The sequence below is a fragment of the Aulostomus chinensis genome, chromosome 20 (assembly GCF_037954235.1).
Source record: "Aulostomus chinensis isolate RoL2024-O1b breed Wild chromosome 20, RoL_Achi_v1.0, whole genome shotgun sequence".
Taxonomy (NCBI): Eukaryota; Metazoa; Chordata; class Actinopteri; order Syngnathiformes; family Aulostomidae; genus Aulostomus; species Aulostomus chinensis.
This window is the reverse complement of record NC_141339.1, coordinates 6,403,522-6,417,505: the sequence shown is the minus strand read 5'-3', so window position 1 is coordinate 6,417,505 and position 13,984 is coordinate 6,403,522. Positions and strand designations below refer to the sequence as shown.

Below are 13,984 nucleotides of genomic sequence, written 5' to 3'. Positions count from 1 at the left end.
GACCCGGAAGAACTTCGCCTGACTTACATGTGGAGAGGATTTTAACACAGAGACGGGAACGTGTTCGTGTGTTTTGACACAGACAAACGCGTGATGATCGTCCCGGTTTGGCATAATAACCTTAAATCGGGAGATCGGTTGGTAAACAGCACGAGTTCGTTTTCGTCGTAAATTGCTCCTTCTGAAGCGATTAATGATAAAATGGAAAATTTAGAACTGAGCCTGTCATCACTGGCCACCATATCCAGACATGTTGACAAAAGTCAGAACGAACTGAGCCAATATTTATCAAAACAGGTAAGAGATGTTGATTAATGTTTTTTTCTGGATATAAATGTATTTGCGAGGTTATGTATTTTGACAGTATGAGTTAAATCTTCCGCTCGTAGCATGCTGTAACATTTCCTCAACGTGCCTACATAGCTATTTAACAAATGTGTGATAATTTTAGTGAATTTCAATTTCATTGAAACTATAGTGTTGTCTTGTTAACCTTTAGGCTGTAAATATTTAAAAAAAATATATGAATGTGCCATTTTTTACCACATAATCTTTCTTCAGATATGGAGCCAGCAGGACAGGCAGTGTATTCTGGAGTGTCTGGCTCAGCTGCTGTTGGAGAAAGATTACACTTTGCTGATTGCAAGACATCTGCGGCCATTGGTTCTGGACCTGCTGGAGAGGAACGCAGAGAGGGTCAAGACAGGTGGCAAGATAAACCATGACCTCCATGAACGCCTGTGTGTGTCTCTCAGCAAACTCCTCTGCACCAGTCCTGATGCACAGGCGTAAGTGGACCTCAGTCTGTTCTCACTGAGCATGAGCAATGTCCTTGCTTCACCCCAACTCTCGAACTATGTTAGTGCTGTCCAGTTGTATGTTCAACACACACAGCTGGTCTCAAAAGGCTCCTATCTACAATGTTCACTAATGCCATTACAGTGTTTTCCAGTTTTGAGGAAACACCTTAAACAGGTTAACAATATTCACTGGAAGTACAACATGTTTACATAGTTTAAAATAGAAGGTGTGAGAATTGAAGGTATAGGTTAACATTAGACCAAAAAAAAGATTTTCTCAAGTAAGATGAAAAAAATGTTTCATTTTTGTGCGTCTTCTCAGTATATTTTTCAGTATAAGTTTGTATGTGCAAACAGATGATGAATCGAACAGTTATAAAGCCCTCAATCCCATTCAGCTATTTAATTTAAGACAGGATAAAATATTTTAGACATAAAGTCAAAGTATATGTTTGTCCAAACACACAAGTGTTACGAATATAAACAAACATTTAAAGACACATTTGAAATTCTTTCCATTTACATTTTTACCATCTCTATCAATCAAGCGTTTTTAACAATTTACCATCCTGCAGATTTAACATCCTGCAGTTGAAACCTAGCTTAGAATTTTGTGAATTTATTGTCATGTGATGTCTGAGTCAACCATGGCTTCTATGTTGCTCTTAATGCAGATTTTTTTCAATCTTTTTTTTATATAGGATTTGATTAGTGGAAACGATTTACTTTAAATGAAATATAAAAATTTTAAGTTTGGAATGGGTTACAATGGGTTGCATTTTAGCAGCATGAGTTAGCATATGTGTGTATTCAAGACGATGCCTCAAAAAAAAATAGTGGCGGCATTCTGATCTTTTGATTGGCACATAATTTGAAAAAATAGGTTTGTCCCAGTTCAGCTGAAACTTTCTAAGGCTTTGGTCTACAAAGGCTGGATGGGTTGCAGCCTTACAGACCAGCTGGTTCCACTAGGACACCTGCTACCAGATCAGCCAATAGCAAAATTTAATCACAATGACCTGATTTCAACAAGTACAGCACAGTAATTATGCTTGTTATTACACAATATTGTGAAGTACAAATACTTTGTCGAAAATTTAACCAAATCAGTATTTTTACCGCATGGGGTTGGTGCAGACAGTTTAAATTGGTATAAAAATCACAATTTTAGGCTGCAATATTTTATATATATATGATATATATATATAATATATTTATTTTGTTTTATTTTTTTTACAAATTACGCTATTCATTTTTACGTCGGGCGGCACGGTGGTGCAGTTGGGCGGTACGGTGGTGCAGTGGTTAGCACTGTCGCCTCACAGCAAGAAGATTCCGGGTTCGAGTCCCGGCTCAAGTATGGGATCTTTCTGTGTGGAGTCTGCATGTTCTCCCCGTGCCTGCGTGGATTCTCTCCGGGTACTCCGGCTTCTCTCCGGGTACTCCGGCTTCTCTCCGGGTACTCTGGCTTCCTCCCACCGTCCAAAGACATGCAATTGGGGACTAGGCTAATTGGATACTCAAAATTTACCGTAGGTGTGACTGTGAGTGTGAATGGTTGTTTGTCTATATGTGTTGGACCTGCGACTGGCGACCTGTCCAGGGTGAACCCCGCCTCTCGCCTTTAGCCGCTGGGGTAGGCTCCATCTCCCCCACGACCCTTAACAGGTATAAGCGGAAGACAATGGATGGATTGATGGATTTTTATGTCACTTGTTTGGACCTGAATCCATCAAGTACAATTATTAATACACATACTGTACTTGACGTTTCAGCTTAAATAAGTGGTTACTCACAATAGACACACTTAGAAGGAGCTAGGATCTCATACATGCATATACAGTCTATAGAAATCCAGACGGGGAGCAGCTTTCTTCGCATGAAACTGTGAGTGTGAGTGACAGCGAGGTGCAATGTCCGTGTTCCTGTCTAGCTTGCCATGGGAAAGTAGGTAGTTGTGTTTATCTTTCTCAACATATTAGATGTGGTCAGTGTATTTTTGAATAAGCTGACTGGTGCTTTGGCTGCTACATGAAGCTTCCATCCATTCATTGTCCATTACATTTATCAATCTCCAATCTTAGCTTTTGTCAGGTGAGAGGCTGACACAACCCTGGACAGACTACCAGTCAATCACAGAGCTGACAAATACAGACAAGTAACTGTTCACACATTCACAAAATTTACAGTCCCCAATTAACTTATATTGTTTTTGTCTATGGAGCTGGTCTGCCGGAGAGAAACCGCACAGAAAAGGCACCAGCTGGCCATTAGGTTCGATCCCTGAACCTTCTTGCTGTGAGGTGACAGTGCTAATCACTCTGCCCATCACTGTGTTAGATTATGAATTAAGTTTGTTGCAAGTCTGAGTCATATGAACAGCTGAGGGTTGCTTTGATAGAAATGTCTGCCCAAAACAGCTTTTGTCAATGTGTGTGCATGTGCCTAAACCATCATTTCTGCTCTTTACATTCACTTTACCTCCATTTCTAATTCCCTCTCTAAGGTTTGCGGCCAGGTACTTTAATGATGCTCCTCCAGTGTTCCAGAGGCTCTTTTTCACCAGTGAAGAGGCATCAGCTGTCCATTATGGACCTAGAAGGATGAAGTTGCGTGATCTCATGGGTGCAACCCTGCGTTTCCTCCAGAGCGACTGTGCCAAATTTCGAATGCTCTGGGACTGGAGTCCCTGTGTGTCCCAGCTGCTCACCAGTGATGTGATGGTTCGAGGGTGTGTACCTGCTTCCTCATTAAATCTGTAGAGGCTTAAGGGGCCTTTTAGGAGGCAAAAACATAACTCTAAAGCAACGTGTCATGTAATTAATTCAACAAAAGTTTGAACAGAGTTTTATGTAAATTATCTGGATTTTTTCCAATACCAAAGAACTTCGTGGTTTTGTTTTTCTGCTGTCCAAAGTGTGAGTATATTTGTTTTCTGGCAACAACTCATCGCCGACTAGATTTCAAAACAAGTCTTCGTCGGTGGTCGTTTGTACTGTGGATGCGTGTCTTTCTCAGTAGAATTCACTTGCATTGTGATTTGTAGTTTCCTAGTTTGTGTTCACTTTATAACCTGACAGTCATTTAGTCCCAAAAAGATGCAAAAACGCTTCAGATGCAATGACATGTCAACCTGGGTAATTTCCCAACTAAAAAGAATTAAAATTATAATTTTGAAAAGCACTGCACAAATGTTGCAGAAATGTTATTATTTCTGTTAGATAATTTTCTTTATTGCCATGTACTTAATTTGGTAAAACACTGCTATTGAGAAAACCGTACTATACAAATGTCTTCGTATCCTCTTTTATGCTAGGTTAAGTTCATATTTTGAGTTGAGAAGTATATATTTCAATAAGCAGACTCATGATACCATTTGTTTATTGTATTACAAATCACAAAATTGTGCCATTTCATACATTAAAATGACCACAAAATAATGCCTCTTCAGGCTGATCAAATATATACATTCACTTATTTTACTGTTAATACTGATGTGGGTTTTTGTATTTACAGCTATTCACCAACAGTTTTGTTTTTTACCTGCCAGCCCATCAAGTGAAATGTTGTGTGTTTTGTCATCGTCTCTAACAGATACACTGCCCAGTGTTTAGCTCTGGTCTCTCATATGACTGATAATCAGAAAACCATCTTTCTGAGAAAGGTGCTGACGAGTGATGAGATCCTGCACATGAAAATCAAGTATGAACTTTTGTTTTTGTTTGTCACCTCTAAGGCTGAATGGCGTGTGAAGTCCTTAGTTTATCTTCTACGATCAAAACATGAGTCAGGAATGGCTTTAACGCATTTTCTGTTATTCTCCAAATAATTTTTCCCTTACATGTTAGTTTGCATTTTTTGCATTTTATTTATAGTTTAATTGATTAAATTCTGTTCATTTGCAATTGTTGTCATTGTTAATTGGAAGTGAATGAGATTTTTTATTGATACTGTTACAAAAGGCATTTTTTGCATACCCCTATGTATGATGAATAGAACTTTTTATGAAAAATACACTTTTATATGTTTCATCTTATGATGGACTTGTTTTATATTTATTTGTTCAGGGCTTTGGATGAAACTCAGCAGCTGGAGGTAGAAAGGGCCCTGGTGTTAGCCAATCAGGGCACTGTGATGTGGCGCCAGGAGAAAACTAACAAGTTTACTCGGGGCCAGGTGGTTTCAGAGGATCTGTCTCAGAATGTTGTGGCAGTCTGTGGTGTTGTGCTACCCAGGATAGTTCCAAGACAGGCTGAAAAGGCATGAATCTTTGATTTGTTACATTGAATTTTTGTTGCTGTTATTATTTTAGTTGTTAATGTTAGTATGTATTTGTAGATGAGCCACAAGGACATGATACTGGTTGACTCAACCTGCCGTAATCTGAGAAGACTGGCATTGGCTGTAGCCTCGCAGAAGCCTGTGCTCCTTGAGGGTCCTATTGGATGTGGTAAAACTGCCCTGGTGGAGTTAATGGCTGCTGTCACAGGACACACAAAAGCTACAGAGATCCTCAAGGTCCAACTTGGGGACCAAACTGACAGTAAGGTAAGTGATCAGAGTCCATCTAAATCATGAATTCAAGTGGAGAGCACACCAAGGCTGCCACTCTGTCAATATGTGTGCTTGATTCCCAGATGCTGCTGGGGATGTACCGGTGCACTGATATACCAGGGAAGTTTGTGTGGCAGCCAGGATCACTCACACAAGCTGTGTCTAAAGGCCTGTGGATTCTGTTGGAGGACATAGATCATGCACCACTGGATGTGGTTAGTTAAAAAAAAACAAAAAAAAAAAAAACACGCTCACCCCCAAACCGGACCTTCTTTCCTGTTGTCTTTGAATGCAAAGCCAAGGTTTGCTTCACATTATTCCTTTTCCATCATATTGCTACCTTGTTTCAGGCAGCAATATGATGTATCCAGTCATGATGAAAACCATCACAAATGGATCAAAATAATGGCCTCAAGCAAATAACTTTAAAAATGATGGAAAATGTAACAATGTTGTGTGGAGACATTGCCTTTTTATGTGCATTATTTCACATCTTTTCTGATCACAACATAAAACATTCGATTGATAGATTCTTAGTTGACTAAATTCTGATATCAATAGACTTTTTCTGCACTGTTAGGGTAGACCATAATTGTACTAAAATGCTCTGTTTTTAGATATCTGTGCTCCTTCCTTTGATGGAGAATAAAAAGTTGATGATTCCAGGACGGGAGGATTGCATTGACATTGCTCCTGGATTTCAGTTCTTTGCAACAAGAAGGTAAATACATCATTGTTAAATGTAGTGGCGATCATCTGTCTATTTAAATTACTTACTTGTATCGATTTGACTTTTTGCCATGAAGTAGCTGCTGATGCTGATAGACCACAGTGTCATACTGTATATCCTTTGCATTTGACCCATGTACTCTTTGGAGCAGTGGGGAGTACAAGGACTACCTTACAGTTCTTTCTAACCTCTTACCTGTACCACTGTGCTGAGGCAAAAATTTATGCGTGGGAGGAGTTCGGTGAGGCCATGGAGAATAACTATTGGTCCTCTCCAAAAAGGTTCTGGCAAACCGTCTGTCACCTCGGGGGGAAGGTGGCAACTTACCCACACTGTTTACAGTGCGGACAGGAGGCTGCTGACGTCAAATGGGGAGATAATTGGGTGGTGGAAGAAATACTTTGAGGAACTCTCTATCCCACCAACACGTATTCCATGGGGGAAATAGAGAACAGAGAAACCCATCCCATCCCATCCCATCCCATCCCATCTCTGGGGTACAAGTCGCCAAGGAAGTAAAACAACTCTGTGGTGGCATAGATCTTGGGGTGGATGAGATCTGCCCTGGGAATCTGAAGGCTCTGGATGTTGTAGAGCTGTCTTGGTTGACACGTCTCTACAACTTTGCCTGGACATTGGGGGCGATGCCTTTGGAGTGACAGACCGGGTGGTGGTCCCCATCCTTAAGAAAGGTGATCAGAGGGTGTATTCCAACTATGGGGGGATCACACTCCTCAGCCTCCCTTGAAAGGTCTATGCAAGGGTACTGGAGAGGAGGGTCAGGGTGATAGTCGAACCTAAGATGGAGGAGGAGCAAGGTGTTTTTCATCCCGGCCGTGGAACCATGGATTACAGTAGCTCTTCTCTCTAGGGTGCTGAAGGGGGCATGGGAGTTTGCCCAACCAGTCCACATGTGCTTTGTGGATTTGGAGAAGGCTTATGATCGTGTTCCCAGGAGCACTCTGTGCGTGTGTGTGTGTGTGTGTGTGTGTGGGGGGGGGGGGGGGGGGTACTCCGGTTGTATGGAGTGGATTGCCCCTTATAATGGGCTGTTCAGTCTTTCTATTGGAGGGGTTAGAGTCTGGTTTGTGTTGCTGGCAGTAAGTCTGACTTCTTCTGAGTGAGGGTTGGGGCTGCCCTTTGTCACTGGTTCTGTTCATAACTTTTATGGACAGCATTTCTAGGCGCAGCTGGGTGGTGGAGAGGGTTGAATTTGGTGGCGGAAGAATATCATCTCTGCTTTTTGCGGATGATGTGGTCCTCTCAACTCCATCAAGCCACGACCTCTTGCTGGGGCAGTTCGCAGCCGTATGTAAAGTGGCACCTCCAAGTCTGAGGCCATGGTCTTCAGCCAGAAAAGGGTGGCCTGCTCACTCTGGGTTGGGGGGGGGTCCTTCCTCAGGTGACAGAGTTTAAGTATCTTGGAATCTTGTTCACAAGTGAGGGTAGGATGGAGCAGGAGATTGACAGACAGATTGGGACGGCATCCACAGTGATGTGGGCGCTAAACCAGTCCATTGTGGTAAAGAGGGAGCTTAGCCAAAAGGCGTGGCTGTTGATTTACCGGTCAATCTACGTTCCGATCCTCACCTGTGGTCGTAAGCTTTGGATAATGACCGAAAGAGCAAGATCACTGATACAAGCGGCCGAAATTAGTTTCCTCCGCAGAGTGGCTGCCTCTCCCTTAGAGACATGGTGAGAAGCTCGGTCGTTCAGGAGGGACTCAGAGTAGAGCCGCTGTTCCTCCATGTCGCAAAGAGTCAGTTGAGGTGGTTCGGACATCTGGTGAGGATGCCTCCTGGATGCCTCCCTTGGGAGGTTTCTTAGGTATGTCCGACTGGGAGGAGGCCTTGGGGCTGACCCAGGGCACGCTGGAGGGATTACATCTCTCGGCTGGCCTGGGAACGCCTCAGCATTCCCCAGGAAGAATGGATGGAAGTAGCTGGGGAGAGGACAGTCTGGGCTTCCTTGCTGAGGCTGCTGCCCCTGCGACCCAGACCAACCGGATAAAGCGCTAGACGATTGCGACTATTTGTAACATTTGCCAGTACCTATTTGATTTTGAAATAAGTTGTTAAATGCCTCCTGTCTTCATCTGAGAGTCAATGGCTATTCGTGAAATCTCAGAAATATGGTTTCACACAAGCTTAATATGGTGCAGTGGTTAGCACTGTCACCTCACAGCAAGAAGGTTCCGGGTTCAAGTCTGGGCTCAGGCACTGGATCTTTTTGTGTGGAGTTTGCATGTTCTCCCCGTGCCTGCATGGGTTCTCTTCAGGTACTCCAGCTTCTTCCCACCGTTGGGGACTAGGCTAGTTGGATACTCTAAATTGACCGTAGGTATGAATGTTAGTGTGAATGGTTGTTTGTCTATACATGTTGGCCCTGCGATGGACTGGTGACCTGTCCAGGGTGTACCCCGCCTCTCGCCTGTAGCTGTTGGGATAGGCTCCAGCCCCCCCATGACCCTTAACAGGAATTAGCGGAAGAAAATGGAAGGATGGATGAATGGACAAGCTTAATATAGTTTAACATTTTGTTCTCCTGCATGAAATATTTATGTACTGCAGAAATACCATACTTGTTAGTTTTTAACTGTTTAGGTCTCTTTGAAACAATGTTTTCTACCATATGCTTAAATGAGACGATGGTAAGATAAGGTTGTCAGAAACATTACTGTAAATGTCATCAAGCCAAAAATGGAAGACACACCAAGCTCGTTGTAGAGATGGGGGGGGGGGGGGGGTGTCAGATGTGTAGTTTGTACAATTCATAAAATTAACTTTGTACTTTCTATTTTCCTTTCAAAAGTGATATTGTTTGTGAGATTATCTTTCTTTCGTTTAATGAAGAGTTTATTTCTTGAATTAATCTAAAATTCATTGTAAAAATCCAATTGGTGTTTGGTTGAAAGAAACCCACGGTGATGCTAAGATGCTTCAGGTTTAGCACTTCAAGGTTCACCTAACAGTGTAACATCTCAGTAATACCCTTTTTATGACTGTCACTTAAAGTCAGCTATGGACTGTCTTCAATAATCGTCTCGCTAGTTCAGCCAATAATAGTCATGCTTGTGTTTGACAGGATGACCTACAGTGGCGGGAGCTGGCACAAACCACAGAACTCTCATGCAACACTGTTGGATAAATACTGGACCAAGCTGCAAATGGGCAACATGACAAGAGGAGAGCTGAAGAAGGTAAGAGTTGAGAGGAATATTAAAACCATGTTATTTAACCATAACTTTTCAAGAAGTTGGTGTTTTATTATATTTGTACTGTGTGTTATGGCAGGGTAGTATTCAATTTTATTTAATAGGGAGGATGCAATTTACATAGTTTCAATGAAAAGAATTAAACTGATGTGTTGCACAGAGTTTATAGTTAGTAAATTATAATCAATGAAAGTCTGGCTCTTGAGGTTTTCAGAATTGTTTCTGCATTTTTGTTCATGACTTACCCCCCAAAAAGTCATAAAGTCAAAAAGAAATCATAGAAGGAGTTGGCAAAGACAACTTGTCAGTCCCCTGATAATAAATCTCAGGCTCTTGTGACAACTGTTGTAATGCAAAAACACTATTCATTTTGCAAATCTGAGTACTGGTTTGCTGGAATAATGCAAATGTTCATTTAGCTTAAAAAGATATTGGAAATTATGTGAAATTCCTGTCTTTGTCTACACCACAGAGTAGATTATAAACAGAGGCAAACAATTTAGCGGTATTAAAACTATTTGATACCATCACTTTTAATGACTTTTAACAGTAAAACCAATTCCTTTTAATCATCCATGTGGTATTTTGAGGCAAATGACAGCACTGGAAGGGGAGTGCTTACATCCTGCCTTATATACACTCTTAATGACTTGATGACTGTGTGTGTCCTTAGGCTCCCCAGAGTGTGTGTTCCTGTAGTTAAAAACACAAGTTGCTTCCTGCTGTAAGAAGTCATAGAAGTAGATATATGTGACCTCAAAATAATTTAATTAATTGTAAAGTTAATGTGATATATGAATATATACTGTGTATATAAATAGAACTTACTTTGTGTGTTTCCTGTGTTTACAGGTGCTCGTCAGCAGGTATCCAAGGCTGACAGTGGTGGCAGATCGTCTCCTGGATATCTACTGTCAGCTGACTGGGGAGAAACACTCTGACGTGGACGTGAACAGCCTCCAAGGCCCCAATGAAAGCCAGCAGCACAAGTGTGAAGAGAAGCCGTCGCAGCTGGAGGGGAGAGCTCTCTCACTGAGGTGAGGCACCTGTCATTGCACAATTCCTAACTTACTCCTGCCCCAAGGTGGCAGGCCCTGAGCATACCTAGGATTAAGATCTCTTCTGATCAGTAATGGAAAGCTGCGGCAAGCGAGTTCACACACACACACACACACACACACACACAAATTCTGAGAGAGAGAGAGAGTGAGATGTTATTTTTAGATATCAGCTGAAGGTCAAGCGACATTAACTCTTAATAAGAGAGAGATAGCGGCGCAGCCAGTGATACTTTCCTTGTGTTTATAAGTCAGAAATTAGAGCGTGAGCGAGATGCTTGTTCCTAACAACCAACCTGCCAAAGATGTTTATTGCAGCAGTAAAAATCTCTATATGAGCTGTTCACATGATCAGACATTTTATACTACACCACCATTTGTGCACTCAGGAATGGTAATTCCACTAAACAAAGGACATCAGCTCAAGATGCGTTCCTTCAATGGACACATTTGCCTACACACGACCTAAAAGAATGTGGTCCTGAGTTGCCCTGACTGACCTCGGAATATGGTATCAGTGATCAGTTCTGTAGATGCATTCAAGTGTGTACACACCTGTTATTAAGGCTGACCACTTTTGAAACCAGGTGCAAACAGGCTCTATGACTTCTTTTGCATCTCATCCTCCTGATTGTCACCACATCATGGTCATGTAGTGTGTCCATATAATTCTGATTTCTGGTATAAATTATACTCAAAAAAACTGCTAGAAACTGCCAGCATAATACTTTTGTGAGCATTTTTTTAAAATTTAAAATTTGATACTATTAAATTGTAAATTAAAATAACCACCCTACGTCATCCTGCTTGGCAACTTTAATATTATAATCATGAAATTAAGTGAGCTCATCATTATTCATTTCAGTGCAACTGCATATTAAACCAAATGGTATGTTTATAATAAGGTCAATATCTGCCACTTAACTTTTATTTAATCAAGTTTAAAAAAGTAGATTATAGAAAATTTAGATAATGCATGATTTGACACACACATCAGGCACAGTATACTGAAGGACATACATAATATTATTACATGGTTATTTATATGCTCATACTGCCTACATGGTCGTCCGTTGCCCTATTTCCCCATAATCACTTGACTGTTACGAAAACAGATAAATCTGCTGTGCTCTTGAGAAGGTGAAAAATATTCATCTTCCTGAAAATACTTTGCACACAAAGTTTGATCTTATATCACATTACTATTCAGTTATTGATGTAAAAGAAATGCCATTCCAGGCAAACACCTCAAATTTAACACTCCAATTTACAATAGGGGGCAAAGTACCAGAGGACTGTGGTGTCTATACCTTCTGTAAAAAAAACAAAAACAAGAAATACTAACTTCTTTAACATAAGCTGTTGTTGCTGAAATGCTGTATTTACAAGTTGATTACATTCCATTCTTGGAAGAAAGTGATGATTTAGGTCTCTAAAGTTTATACAACTACCAAATAATTATGCTGCTTTGGCATGCATACATATATAGACCAGACTCCTGTCTAATCGGTTCCCATGGCAGCATCCGTCTTAACAGTTCACATCGTCCACCCTGCTAAACAATGTTTCATTTGCCAAGGTATGATATTTATCCATGGGGACAGTTCTTTATGTGTGGTGCAGGTGTGGATTTTACATGAATTGTGTAGGGCAGGAGACAGTTCAGTTAATATAACTTCATGAAAGTAAGTCATCTACTTACAGGTGTTAACACGAAGATCATCCTTAGACTCATTGAGAAGCAGCAAAGTTGGATTGAGTCACGTGGCTTTCATCAATCCAGCATGTAAATGGGTCTCATTCATGAAATGATCATGTGCACAAATTTTCTTCTTGCATACTTTAGGACTATTTAGGTCTCAATTTAGTCTTACGGCCATGAAGCAAAGCTTTTTTTGTATTGTCTTTGCAAGCTGGATTGATCGTCAATTGCAAAAGGTACACAATAGATGCCAGGAGCAAAGGGTGTCAAATCTCCACCAGGCTTTGCTTCATGTCTGTAAGACTAAATTGATGCCTAAAAAAGACCTACAGTGTGTATGAACATTTTATGAACAAGACCCAATCTTTTCATCTTTTGCTTCTTTGATGAAAGAGATGAATCAGATTTACAATTCACTTATTTTCACTCTTTTCCACGACACATGGTCATGACAAAACTAAAGATATTTTTTTTCTACTTTACCACTTGTCAAATTCACACCCAAATACAGTTACCAGGCAGGCTGCAGCAAAAGCCCATTATGACTTTAATTAGCTTTCCACTAGCTGCTGCTGTGTTCGATAGATTATTGATCGGACTGTCCTCTGGACAACATCCTTGAGTCACAGATTCTGTACGTCACCATAGTATCAGGTGTATAAATGCCTACTCACTTAGCAATGTCCCTTCCCTACTGGCCATGTGGTGCTTCTTAAATTCTCCATATTTGATTGTGGCCTATAGAAGCTGTGTTTAGGAAGACTCAGTCATGAATCAATGTGTTGGTAGTTTCCATTCTCTGCACTTCAATAGTACATATGCTTTTCATGGATCAATGTAATTAACTTTATAGCTTGGCTGAATGCTCTGGTGTAGGTCATCAGGGTTTATGCTATTTAGCAAGACAAGTTCACAGTCATGCTTGTTTTAGTATTTTCTGTTGTGAAATGACTAAACATTATTCTTTTGGTATAGGTTCTGTAAATTAGATTTATAACCTAAATGTAGCAGCAAACAGCTATTTTTTTCTCAGTTTTATTGTGGATTCCTGCATCCTGAGCAGAGAGTAAAGTCACACTCTCTCTGTTTGGGTGTTAAAAGTCTGAGCTGACTGATAGCAAGTATACTGTATGTACTAGATACGTGTAATTGATGTTTACAAAATTAAGCTAACAAGCTAATGTCAATTAATGTTAGCTAGGTAACAAATCTTAATTCAAAAAAAGTATTGTCCTTTGCTAAATCAGCTGCTCAACAATTTAAAAATTAACAATTTACATGGTTTGGCAGCTACTGTTTGTTTGTTTTGGGGTAGCATTTGTCTTTCCATGAATAACTGATCTGTTTTTTTGGTTGAGATCTTTAGGTCATTTTTTTTATTGTGAATAAAATAGGAGCTAAATTTAAAACAAAGTTTGTTTATAAAATGTTCCTAACCCCAGCATGTCAACAAAATGAAAGAATACATTTTGAATTTGGGGGTTTGGAAATGTATTTATATAAGCTCATATTTTATGAGATAATGCTAATTTTCCAACTTTACCTGAAATGTACAGCAAATCAGGCAGATTTTGCTCAAATTTTTTTTTTAGCTTGAACTCAATTTGTAACTTGAATGTAGAACTGGAATCCCCTTTTTGCTTGGACTTGCTGTATTCCTATCAATAGCTTATTAAAAAACATATATTTATATATTTATAGGCTTTTTAATTTAAATAAAAGTCATGTTCAAATGACACTTGAATTCATGGAAAGCTCTGATGTCCAAGTTGAGCAGCATGCATTTGTTGAGCTGTCTGGCGTTGCGTTACCCAATATTACACAATTGTAAAATGTATTTTTCATTTTGAGATCATGCAGTGTGCATTTTTCACTATTCCAAGTGCTATTTCTCTACATACCAACAAATACTTTTCATAAAAAGCC

General features: G+C 40.3%; 1 protein-coding gene across 1 annotated transcript in view; it reads left to right on the top strand.

Annotated features, from left to right (window-relative positions):
* Nucleotides 1-35: 35 nt before the first annotated feature.
* Nucleotides 36-13,984, top strand: part of mdn1 (midasin AAA ATPase 1) — a 73,094-nt gene continuing 59,145 nt past the window's right edge. The window contains exons 1-10 of the mRNA XM_086188864.1: nt 36-297; nt 562-788; nt 3,307-3,531; nt 4,395-4,502; nt 4,868-5,060; nt 5,139-5,348; nt 5,438-5,569; nt 5,972-6,075; nt 9,169-9,283; nt 10,151-10,335. Coding sequence (XP_086044990.1) covers nt 202-297; nt 562-788; nt 3,307-3,531; nt 4,395-4,502; nt 4,868-5,060; nt 5,139-5,348; nt 5,438-5,569; nt 5,972-6,075; nt 9,169-9,283; nt 10,151-10,335 — 1,595 coding nt within the window. The 5' untranslated portion in view covers nt 36-201. The remainder of the gene's footprint in view (nt 298-561; nt 789-3,306; nt 3,532-4,394; nt 4,503-4,867; nt 5,061-5,138; nt 5,349-5,437; nt 5,570-5,971; nt 6,076-9,168; nt 9,284-10,150; nt 10,336-13,984) is intronic.